The 12,663-nt window shown below is 36.7% G+C and overlaps 1 protein-coding gene and 1 pseudogene across 2 annotated transcripts in view; one reads left to right on the top strand and one right to left on the bottom strand.

The window, feature by feature from the left end:
* The first annotated feature begins 418 nt into the window (after window positions 1-418).
* On the top strand, window positions 419-4,921 carry LOC149099555 (uncharacterized; annotated as a pseudogene). The gene is made up of 4 exons (XR_016203447.1): window positions 419-460; window positions 807-857; window positions 947-1,054; window positions 1,533-4,921. The product of XR_016203447.1 is annotated as an uncharacterized LOC149099555 (transcript).
* A 3,551-nt stretch (window positions 4,922-8,472) lies between these two features.
* LOC149099554 (uncharacterized) overlaps window positions 8,473-12,663 on the bottom strand; it is a 7,861-nt gene continuing 3,670 nt past the window's right edge. The window contains exons 1-2 of the mRNA XM_089277715.1: window positions 9,416-12,663; window positions 8,473-9,327 (exon numbers count right to left, since the gene is read on the bottom strand). The exon at window positions 9,416-12,663 is cut by the window's right edge and continues 3,670 nt beyond it. Coding sequence (XP_089133841.1) covers window positions 10,897-12,663 — 1,767 coding nt within the window. The 3' untranslated portion in view covers window positions 8,473-9,327; window positions 9,416-10,896. The remainder of the gene's footprint in view (window positions 9,328-9,415) is intronic.

The following is a 12,663-nucleotide window of genomic DNA, read 5'->3' as shown; positions in this document are numbered from 1 at the left end:
AGCAATTGCAAAGATAAAAATTGATGTCGGCTTAGTTTATTATGGTTCGCTGTCGATTATTGCAATCACTCTTGTCTGCTGAAAAATAAAGTGACAAGTAAAGCGATCCAAAATATAATTTGGATTGATATCATGCAGTTATTTTTAGTGATGGTAAACTCAGTTAATGTGATCGCTGTCAGATAGACTTATGCAAGAATGCATGACCTCATTTGCGTGACTAGAGAACAAAAAATATTTTAAAGCCTTCCGAAATGATATTTATTTTTCTTCCATTTCAGTTTCTCGTTTAAGCACAAATAAACCTGAATTCCTTGTCACTGGTATTAAAACTAATGTCAAGATTTGATGTTTTAAAATAAATTCTTATCTTACTTTTTGCTAATATGCTTCCTATTCTTTCTACATAGGTAGTAAAATGTCTATTCAGTGGCTTAATGCAGACATGGAGGAGTTAAATGTAAGTATTTTCAAGACACGCGAGCATCTCAATAAAGAAAAGATCTACATTTAAAAGTTAAAACTCTGTTCCCAGGTCCTATCATCCCCAGGAAAAGTAGCTGACTGTACTCCTTATGCAATACACCCCACCCACTACTACAGGTGGCAGGAGACTACCATTAATCTACGTGATATGCTACTGTATAGGTCCAATGTTTATGCTGCACAAATTTTTAATTCTTTCAAGGAATACATGCCCTTGAACAATAAGTGCCAGATTTTTCATCTCCAGACTGAGCCCACACCCCCACCCAACCCCACAAATTTAAATACTGTTTACCTATGAAGGCTTTTTCTTTCTTTAGACTAAAGAATTTGTGGAACAACTTCATGATGATACTGAGGCTGACAGTTCTGTAAGTTTTCTTAAACAAAAACACGTTACTGCAACATGGTGTTTTTGTTGTACACTTAATGAAAAAATGTATTTATCTTATCTGCCTAGGATGACAGCAGTGGTGCTGATGCTACTTATCAGCCAGTGTGTGACGATAATAGCTCTTCAGAGGAGGATATAGAGACTAAGAATGAATCGTCAGACTCTTTAATTGAGGTCAGAATCAATCACCATGATACATTGTACGTTAAGTGGCTCAGCATATTTCTGTTTGTTATTGGCAGGATGTCAGATACTTAAGTGATTTTATTACATTTAATTTTTTTAACAAAACTGACCAACATTTGATTGATAATTTTCAAAGAATGATAATTTACATAATTAATATATTTATTGAAATGATTGGAGAAATGCACACTGGAACCAACTCTTCCTCTTAGTGATAAACAGAGGCTGCTTCTTTGAGCCCTGGACTAGATGACAATTTGAAAAGCAATTTACCAAAAAAAACATATACAATAAAATACAATACTTAACAGAGACACGTGAAAAAGCCAACAATTTTTTTTCAAACAAGCTTTAGTTAATGCATGACTAAAATCTGTAAGATCTTGTTTAACAATGAGCTAGTTTGTTGTTATGCTAAAGTTATTTGGAATATTCAAAATTCCATATTTTCCTTATTCTTGCTTAGTTATCTGAGAAAGCCCCTGCTTTGGTGAAATTGTGGACCCCAAACTTGTGCAGGGAAGAGGATACAGATGAGTCAGACTACTCTATGGAGGATGATGAATCAGCTTGTGAAGAAAATGATGAGTCAGGAAGTGAACCAGATGAAAGCAATTCAGAATCTCAGGATAAAGGAATAGTCCAAGATAAATCAGGTGATGTTGATGAACAGAAAATCAGCAAATCTAAAGAGAGCACATGTAAGCCAAAATGCAAATTACCTAGGATTAAAAGGGAGTGCCCTGTGCTGTACTGTGACAAGACTGTTGTACACATCCTGAGGCATTTAGTAAATGTACATGGGTGGCCTAAACACCAAGCACGTGCAGCAGTCGCACGTTTCAATTTGCGTAAGAAGTACACATTTTCAAGTTCAGAATGTGCATCTTCTGGAAATAGGAAAAAGAAAACAAGTGATGAAAAGAACGAGAAGAAGAGGCACAAGGACTATCACAAAAAGAGAGTTTGTCCATTAGTGGGGTGTTCGTCAGTGGTTAAAAGACTCTCCGCACATTTACAGAATGTCCATGGATTCAGTCCAAAATCTGACAAGACCGTCTATAGAAGTCTGTTAAGAAAAGCACTCAAACAGCCCAAGAGGCCCCATTCAGTTCAACTGATTGAAAAAAGAGCTGCACAACTGGGGGAAAATGTAGTTGAATCAGGTATGCCTTTTGCAGTGGAGAGGGAAAGTATCTGTAGTGATGACCATGGTTTCAATGATTCTGAACAGTGTGATGACTCCCATAAACCACATGGTGTTAAACGAGAAAGAAGTGATGAAGAGGAGCAAGGCTGGGAAGAATTAAACGATGGTACACTTGAAGAGTCTGATACTGCTAACTGTGTTTATGTGGATTTAACAGAAGATGCTGATGGCAATAGTGGGATCGATTGTGAAGAGGGTGATCCTGAATCAATTCTCCAACTTTCCAAATGGCTACAGTCACCAGACAGTGGTAAAAAAGATGTGAAAACTGCCAAACAACACGTATCACAGATTAAGAACATCTTGTCTGTTATTGATGAGAAGAAAAGGTTGGCATCTCTTCTTGACATCACTCTGCTGAAGAATAAGTTTGTAGCCTATGCTGAAGAGAAATATGTCCCTAAAACAATCAAATCATATCTCATGAGCTTAAGGCACTTTTACAGCTATGTGTTAGCAGAAAAACCAGAGGAAATTACAGCAAGTAATGAAGTGATCACACAGTTAATGGAAAAGGTGAAGAGATGGTCTACTTCCTATAAAAAATCCAGCCTGAAAAGGAAATGGGAGAAAATGGAAGAGGACGGAATTGAGCTAGTCACACCTGATAAAATTCAAGAGTTTGAAAAGAGTCAGGCTTCCAGAGATGCTGTCATTTTGCTGGGACAGCTGAGTGGAGCGCACAACATCGAGATCACCCAAAGTAACTACACTCTTGTCAGGGACTTCCTTCTTGTGCAGATTTCAATTGATAATGCAAACAAGGCAGGAGTACTGTCAAACATAACTGTGAAGGAATTTCAGCAAGGCTACAAAGAAGATGATAAATTCATTATCAATGTGATGAATCATAAAACTTTCCATGTCCATGGCCCTGCCCAAGTTGTCCTAACAAGCAATTTGCATAATTGGATAAGTGTCTTCATCAAGGAAGTGAGAGCAAAGGTCCCTAATGTTGGAGCTGAGAACAAGACACCATTATTTCTGTTTTGGAATGGAAAGAAGCTCCAATCGAGCCAAATTAGCAAAGCCATCCAGTAAGTCTGGAAGAAAGCAGGAATCTCAGGATCCATCCACAATACTCTCTTAAGGAAAGGTGCAGTGACAACATGCCATAACAGCCACAAGGAGATAAGCAGCAACCTTGCAGACTTGATGGCACACAAAGAAGACACAGCAAAGAGGTATTACCGTTTGACAGAAAAGGGTAAATCATCTGTTAAAGCTTCTCAGCAACTTCATGCAGTAATGAGGAAGAAAGGCCAGGAAGATGGTGCCAAGGAAAAGGGCAAGAAACTACTTGAAGTAGACGGCGAAGAGCAAGCTGGTGTACAGCAGAGTGAAGGGAAATCTGGGAGTCCATCTAGAGTACCATGGAGTAGAGTGGTAGTTGGTGAAATTCAAAAGCTATTTCAAAGTGAAATACAAGAGAGGAGCATAAGCCTTGACTGTGTAAAAGAAAGGATTACAAGAAGTGAAATCTTAAAAACCAAAGATCCTAAACGAGTTTATGACCGTGTTCGAGATGAGTGGTGGTTTCCTGACACTGACAAAAACACAGTTAACGTTGTGTCTCCACCAACAGAAAGAGAGAAACTGAATGATAAAGTGGATTGTATGTTTAGAGGAGAAGCTGATGAAGGGGCATCTAGTGACATTGTACCACCCACATCACTGACATCAAGGGCAAAGGCACTTTTCACTGAGGAGCAAGTAAGAACATTAGTAAGATTATGTGATGATATGATTGGAAACAGCCCAATTTCCGGGAAAGAAATTCTTAAGAGACTTTCCAATGATGCCCAAGGAAAAAGTATTTTAACAATACTGACCTTAAGCCAAATTGTTAATCATGTTAAATATGAACGAAGACAAAGAAGAGAAAAACAAAAGTAATCCTAGTCAAGTTGAGTGGATAGAGTCTAGCATTTTGGTGGTAGATTTATTCTTATACTAGTCATTATTGCACTACGGAATGCCTTCTTTCTGTCTACTGCTCAGACCTCTGTCATGCAGTGACAAAGAGCAAGACAAAGACAACTTTCAAGGCTAGTATATTATTTACATGACAGTTATTTCAGTTTAGTTAAACACTTTACTCCACAAACTACACAACTAGTTTGTGTACCCTAATGCAAACATGAGTGGGTTTAAAAAAAAATGAAAGCTTTCGTTGTGAACTTGAGCTACAAGCTTTGCATTATTTAGTGCTTTTGGACTCATGATCACTCTTGTGTTTGCATCAGATGTTCATGAAGCAATGTTTTAATTAACTCTTCAAGTCCCCAGATTGATCAGAATTTAAATTTGCTTAGTAGTATAAATGCACTTTTCATGATCAAGCATAAAGGTCACAAGAATGTTAAGGTACAACAGTCACCAAAAATCAATACAATGCTTGTATTGTCTACATCTATTTAAATACGACCTTTCTGAATTACATGCAGTGCCATCAGAAATGTATGGAGATCACTGGGGTTTGGAGGGTTAAGGTCTTAAAAATGGACCCTTTGCAGCTAATGATCACATGGTACAAAGTATTACCTTGCTGGAGGGCTAGGTTAGCCAAGCTATGCTCTGGGACATCCAAAACAAAGAAACGTTAAGCACAACTGGTTGAAATCTCTTTTTTTGCCGTCCCATGCCATCTCCATTTTGTATCATGTGACCATTAGCTGCAAAGGGCCCATTGCAAAATGGATTCAAGTTACATGCAACATATTTGCTTTGTCTGTACTACTGAGATGCCAGAAATTGAACTTCATTTTTTAAAACTATTTTGTCATTGCAGTTTAATACAGCAGTACTAGATGTTGTGTTTTTAAAGAGTTGCTGTTTTTCCTGTTGTATCAAGTTTTTAAAGGGCTATGATTAGTTGTGACTATCCTTTCGAAGTTGTTGTTAATGGCCATCTTTTGTTTACCAACTGCATGCTGAATGTGCAAATAAATCTAATTTTCATGATATGAACAACAGAACGATTTTAAACATTCAGTCTGTAGTTGTTAAAAAAGAAAAAAAAAGTGCAATACCAATTTTTTGGTATCGATTTCAAGAGTTTTGTATATCCTTTAAATGAACAAAAATGAAATTTTTATTAATTAATGATTGACAATTAAATAGTTTGTTGGGTTAGTTTGTAACTAATGAATGAATATTAATTAAATTTCTTGTTGAGTTAATTTGTAACTAATGAATGATTGACAATTAAATTTCTTGTTGAGTTAGTTTGTAACGTTGTTTGCTGACATTCACTGAGTTGTATGTTACCCACCACTGCTGTGATATAGCCCTGCAAGGCAGGCAAGGGGTTGAAAGTTATCATAACTCCTTGGGGGTCAGCGGGACATGATACACCACAATATTGTCAAAAGCTAGATTTTTAAACAAGGTATTTCCTGCTCTTTCATCTTCTCAAAGTGGGGGTTGCAACCCCTTCAGCCTTGCACTTGTCTTGTGGGTTCCGATTTCTCCCTACTTATTATCATGCATCTCTTTCAATTTAAGTTGTGAGAATTTGATAGTACATCAAAAGAATATCCCCAAGTTGATGCTTGCATTACTCTTATACAGCAGTTGTATGTTACTGTTAAAGGAACAAATTGTTTCGAATACAAGGCCGGCTACTTTGATATCCCCTTTCAAAAGCACACAGTCTTGTGAGGTCAATTGTGAGTTTTCATCTCTGTCAAATCTATATCTTGAATTCCCTGTTAAGGTAAAGAGTATGCACAAGTTACTTTCTTTGCAACCAGGTACAGAAGAAATTCTACAAATGAGAGAACATTGAGTTTTTGAGGGAGTGTTGTGCAACTTTCAAAAAGGCTTTTGGCCATAAATAAACTTTTTTTTCAAAAAAAATTGCCCAACCCCCTCCAAAATTTAATGGTCCATTCCTAAAAACTGGTAAGACTGTCATTTAAAGGGTTCCATTTGCTGTAAAGCAATAGAAGTGTTTGCGGAAAAATTCTCAGTTTAAGTAGAAGTTAAGGTTTTCATTATATCAAATATTTTCAATATTACCAAAGTACAACAAAAAACTTTAAAATTTAAAAAGAAATGAAAGGGACTTAAGTGCCCTTTTTGTTACAAAAGTGCCTTACTAGGTTACAAAAGTGCCTTACAAGGTTACAAAAGTGCCTTACGAAAGTTACCAAAGTGCCTCATGAGGTTACAAAAGTGCCTTGTAGGTGACCAAAGTGCCCTATGGGTTACGAGAGTGCCCCTTGAATGTTACAAAAGTGCCTGAAAATGTTACAAAAGTGCCCGTGAATCTCTCTCTCTCTCTCTCTCTCTCCCCCCATAGGTATCGTCAGGCACTTTTGTAACTTTTGCGTCCTTTTTCAATAATTTGTCCCTTTTTTACATGTTAATGCACAACATGTTGTTAATGGAAGCTTCCACAATGAAGCACTTGCACACCAACATTCAACAAATAACTTTAAAATCAAAGAGATTAAGTCGCTTTACTATGGGAAGAAGGTTAATCAAAGGAGACAATGAATAAGTCGTGGATAGATTACGTTTGAATGGGTTTTGAAAATAATTAAATTTCTTTTGAAGTCAGTTTGTCGTGCATCTGTCCTGTTATTGATCATGAATTAGATCAGATTAGGTTCCTTCTGTCAACAACAGGCTATGCAGTTTATTGGCTTTAATAAGCAATATTTTAAAGCAATTACGCGGCTTTGGCGCTGTTTATCGCGGCTTTGCTGCTCTCAGAGCGCTCAAATTGCTTAAAAAGCGTCAGGTAGGCAGGCTACGTGAAGAATAACTGTTTTTTTTTGCGCAGTGGACCACACTAAATTATTTTCATACGAGATCTTGGGGAGGAGAATGGGGAGGGGTAAGGGGGGCGTGGTTTGTATTATTTTTGTTAACCAATCAGGACAGTTTAGCAAAGGAGCGTGTTGTCGTTTTCAAATTTTGCAAATATGGCTTCAAGAGTTTCTTCGTCGAGAAGGAAGAATATGGAGGGGAAGAATACTCAGTCCTCGAAGAAGGGTGCTCAGCATGGTAAGAAGGATGCAGAGGTTACAAATATAGATGTTCAAATGTCTGTTCGTAGCACTGGGCCTTCCAAGAACGATGTTGAACAGTGCACTCCCGCGTGTGCTGAACCTCCCAAGTCGAAGATTGAGCCTCGCTCTACTGAACAGGAAAGTCTAATTGGCTACGTACAAAATCTTTCACCGTTGAAGCGTAATCGTAAGAATACTTTAGATTACGTTTCTATGACTTTGCAAACAGCAAGTGGCAATCGTGAGGTGTTATTGTACTCTCCACCTAAAAGGTCACTCCTCTTGGAGAGCGAGAAGAGTCGAAGACCGATCAAAGTGTCATGCTTGACTTGTACTCCCGACAGGAAGAAGTTAATCATAAACGATATGACAAAGGTTTCCTTTCCAGATAGTACGGAGTATTCCTTCCAATTTGAAGATGTGTGATTGGCTACTCCAGATCCGATGACGATTTTACAAGTTTTAAACGAAAGTGATGAGTGGAACTTGGTTACCGTGAAAGGCAAAGTTATGACCGTTAAAGACCCAGTTATCGTGGGAGAAAGGAAACTGAAACTAGCAGAGGCTGTCTTTGCAGATGCAAGTGGTAGTATTGTCTTGGATATTTGGGAAGCGATGATAGACACAATAAAAGAGGGAAACTGTTATTGTCTAAGCAATGTGCTAGTACGTATATGGTCAGGGAAAAAGAAGCTATCTACTTCATTTCGCACCACTGTTTCCTCGATCACAGATGAAACAGCGACTGTCAACATCAGTCCTGATTTAGCTGGAGGTGAGCAGCAAAGTATTGTGGTTGAGTCAGTTACTAGCGATGTCGAAATTTTTTCTATCGAGAAAGTAGAGAGATTTCTTAAGTGTTTAAATTGTAAGAAGAAAATTATTCAAGTAAGTTCCAGCTCAGTAGTGCATTGTGATAGATGTGGACATACAATGAAATCATTGAGGTGTTCAATCGGGTTTTGTGCAAGAGTCCTCGTCGATACTGATGAGGGAAGGCGTATAACGTTGAAATTGTTTGAAGATGTGTTACAGAAAGTCATTGGAGATGATCTTTGTCAATTAAATGAGAGTGAAGTGGCAACGAAACTACTTCTGTTTGACAATGTTCATGTTACGTACGATTCTTCAAGTGGAACTGTGTCTGAACTTAATACAATCAACTAATAAACTAGTTGGCAAGTAGAACTGCATGTGTTTTATTTACACTGAACCATTGAACTAATTGGTTTACTCGACAACGTTCATGTTAAGTTTGATGTTATAAGTTGTTTTCTCACATTTTGAATAAGTTAGCTACTGGATACGTTAAGTAATGTTCATGATAAGTTGTGTTGTTCCACATATTGAAATAGGTTATTTTCTCGCGGTTTCAGTGAACATATATTGATAATGTTCATGTTAAGTTTGATTTGTTATATTTTGAAATAAATATTATATTTGATCTTTCATTGTTATTTAATACCAACTTCATTAAGTTTGTCACCTTCACAACTGCTTATTAACAACTACATGTACACATGATTGTGTACTTTATGGTAAATTCCTCCAGACAAATTGACTTCTGTGGTTAATTTTGTCCAGTTCGGTTTGAAAAACACAAGTCCACTTGTTATAAATAATGTCAATACTCAGCCCTATTTTTCTATTTTAGTGGCTATGGTTGTTGCTTTTAAATAATCGGTCTGCAGACTTTGAGTTTGTTTTCTGGTGGAGATATCAGTAGCACCATTTTGTGGTGATGTCTTCCCTAAAGAAGTTGTTGTTGAGTGGAAATGTTCATTTGCCAAATGGAATAGATGTGTCGTTGACAGCATCAAGCACATAGTTTGTACAACGTGGTCTTTTCATTGTTGGTCCACTAAAACTGACATCACATGAGTTCATAGTTGATTGCTTCGATGGGATGTGATATCTTAGTTTGGCAAGTTCTTTTGTTTGTTCCTCATTGATCTTATTGTCATCCTTTGCTGCAATGTGATGGTTATGACTGGGGCAGTATTGACTTCAAATGGTGTACACTGGTGCACCTGTTAAGATAGGGGTGTTGATTTATCGATATGAATGAATGAAATGAATAATAACAGTTAAAATGTAAAAGTCCTTTCCCAGTCTTACCTGAACGCAGATGATGGCGCCGGTGTGCTGATGGGTACCTGTAAGGGACTGGTACCACACCAGTGGTCCAGAAGGAAAATTTTTTGTAAACTAGTTCACCACTGACTGAGTAACAGGGTTGGCATGGTCAGCAAAAAGTCAGGGAAAATTATATCTTATTCAAGGTCAGGGAGAAGTCAGGAAGTTTCTAAATCCATGTTCAAAATCAGTTAAAAGTCAGGGAATTTTATCTTAAGGTTGCTGCAAATTATTTTTAGATTTTTTTGTGTAGTAAAGGCAATTTTCTTTTAAAAATTATCTGAGCTATCCTTATTTTTGTTGATTGATGGCCAGAATAGTCATCCTGCAGGGTCACTGAAAATTGCTTTACAACCGGTGAAAAGTCGGATTTTTGTTGTCTTGGTGGGTGGCAATCCTGGAGTAAGCAATACAATAATGGTAAATGAGATGCAAATAATATGTGATGTTGGTTTTACATATTTTTAAATATGGATACTTTCATCTTCATAGTGTAACAAATACTGATTTTATACTAAGCAAACAAATATTGGGTTGTGATCACTATAATAGGACTCGAGAACACCGGCAGTTAGCACATGATTTGGTATATTGGTATAGATATGGTCAATTTGTGTATGATAATCTGTAGTAAACTGACTTATCAGTTGTTTGTAGGTTCTTTGTTGTAATAAGCATTTTGTTAATGCCCTTTGTTCTGATGAAACTTCCAACAAATTAACATTGAAGTCACCTAGTATCACAGTAGGTGTATCTGCATCAGGAATTATTGTATCAAGGAGATGATTTATAGTTTCAATTAATTTTTGTTGGTTAGCTTTGCTTTTTGACCTATAGATGCCTACTATATGTAAGTTTGGAACTGGATCATTAAGTACACATACAGTTAGTTCTATATTGTTAAAGTTAGATCTGAATGGTGTAGTTACACAATCTATATTGGATTTAATATACATAGCCATTCCATAACTACTTCTGACATTACTATCTGGGTTAAAGTCATTTCTAAAAAGTTTGAAATTAGCCATTTCATAGGTTGTATTGCAATCAGAAGGGCATAAACGTGTTTCAACAAAGATATTAACCTCAGCTGCTTGAACATTGTAGTCACATGCAACATCATCAAAATGAAGATGAAGAGATCGAACATTATGAAACAGTAGTTTCATTCTAGAAGACTGGTTGTATAAAAGTGGTATAGAAGGGAGTAAACATTGCTGTCTAAGTCTGGACATTTCTTCTTGAACTTTTTGACTAACACAGATTTTTTTTTCATTTAGGTTGATTATATGTAGTGTTGAACAATTTTTTACTCTACTTAAAGCAACATAACGCAGGTGCTCTCTGGTTGATGATGGTAAATCAAGTACTGCTTCATTAAGTGTGTCACCTTGGCAACGATGGATAGTCTTAGCTGCTGCTGGCCGTAAAGGATATTGTCTACGAAGTATCTGGCATTGATGTCACTTTGAAATCTTGAATTGTCTAGTTATCTCTAAAATTGGTGTCCAGGTTCTATCCACATTTTTGTTAAATAAATGTGCAAATTCATTGCGATGGTTTTGACCTATGCTAGCTTCTGGGAAAGATACCCAGATGATACTTGGCCTAGTGGAGTCTTTAACTCTGTAGTCTATCTTCTCTATGACACACTTGGCACCATTTGTCATACCATCAGTTACATTGACATTTGTTGTCAAGTCATATTTTGCTCCCACAGCAACTGAAACAACATTAAATAAGCCCATAGTTTTAGTGTGATCATCTGGAATTTTTTCTTTGACTTTGTTTTTTAGGTCATCAGACATATCTCCAACAACTATGTCAATACATTTAATTTGAGCTTTTTGAGTATGTGCAGTTTGATACATTGCATTGTTGTGATCATTTACTTGTGCATTTGTTGAGTATAGATGTGTTTTATTGATGGGATAATTTTTCTCACCAGGTTTAATTTTTACAATTCTTTCTTTAAGGACCTTAATATCATTTTGGTTATGTTTTCCTTCTCTAAGTCTGTTTAATAGTTCTGCAAAGTCCTTGTCATCTTTTTGCCTCATGATTTCCCTGAGTTCAAACAAGGTAAAATACTCCTTCCAAATGTTGGTTGCTAAAGCACTGTAAGAATCATTGGTATTTTCAAAGATCCATTTATCAAATACTGGTTTTAATTGGAATAAGTCTCCAACTGTTATCAAGCTCAGATTTCCAAATGGTGACTTGTTTCCCATTATTTGCTGCAGTCGTAAGTTAAGAAAGCTGAACATTCCATTGCCTACCATTGAAATCTCATCAATAAATATGACTTTCAGTTTTCTTAACTGTGCTCGTATTGTATTAAGTCTATCTGTATCAAGTGTGCAGTATTGAAATCCCCTGTTGGCAGGTATTTTAAAAGCAGAGTGAAGTGTGTTTCCCTTGATGTTAAATGCTGCTTTGCCCGTGGGAGCAACTTTCAGTACTTTTGCTTCATCTGGATTTTCACCTGGGACACTATTTAAATATCTTGTGAGTGCTTCATAGAGAGCACTAGTGACAGTACTTTTACCAACTCCAGCACCTCCACTTAAGAATAATCTGAGTGGGTCATCATTAGTTTTAATAGAGTGTAAAACATGGTAAAAGAATTCTTTCTGTCTTTTGTTTAGTGAGCGAACAAGCTGTCGATAATCACTATCATGTAGGCGATTTTGTATAAGTTCTTCATCATCATTATTCCTTGGTAAAATATTCATATCCTGAAATAGATCATACTGACTGTGTTGTTTGTTGGTACCTGGATCAAAACATTCAAATAACTCAGTAGGTTTTGATTTAGCTGCAATATCTTGTTCATTCATGTGTTGTGTATTGGGAGCCACTGGTGCAGAATAGTTATCGTTGTCATTTAGGTCTTTGATGGCCTTGTCAAGAATATCAGAGTGGTATTCATACTGCTGTCTGTTGCTTTTGATGATTTCTTCTACCTGTTGGTATCTTTCTTGGTACGTCTCACAGTCTTTTATGAGATCTTTTTGCTCATTTCTCCATGGGATATAAAGCATAAGTTGTTCTCTACAGTAATTCTCAGGATCATTTTCTTTGTTAAACCTTACAGATCTTATTATCTTTGCTTTTTTTCTCTTGACAAGCTTCATTCCTCCTTTTAATTGGTATTCTGTAGTATTATCAGTTTCATCACTTTCATCACTTTCATCAGATGGGTCATCATCAACATTATCGCAAAAATC

The sequence above is a fragment of the Orbicella faveolata genome, unplaced genomic scaffold, assembly GCF_042242905.1.
Source record: "Orbicella faveolata isolate gen_17 unplaced genomic scaffold, um_ofav_v1 contig_46, whole genome shotgun sequence".
In the NCBI taxonomy this organism is placed as follows: domain Eukaryota; kingdom Metazoa; phylum Cnidaria; class Anthozoa; order Scleractinia; family Merulinidae; genus Orbicella; species Orbicella faveolata.
This window is presented reverse-complemented; position numbering and strand designations above follow the sequence as displayed.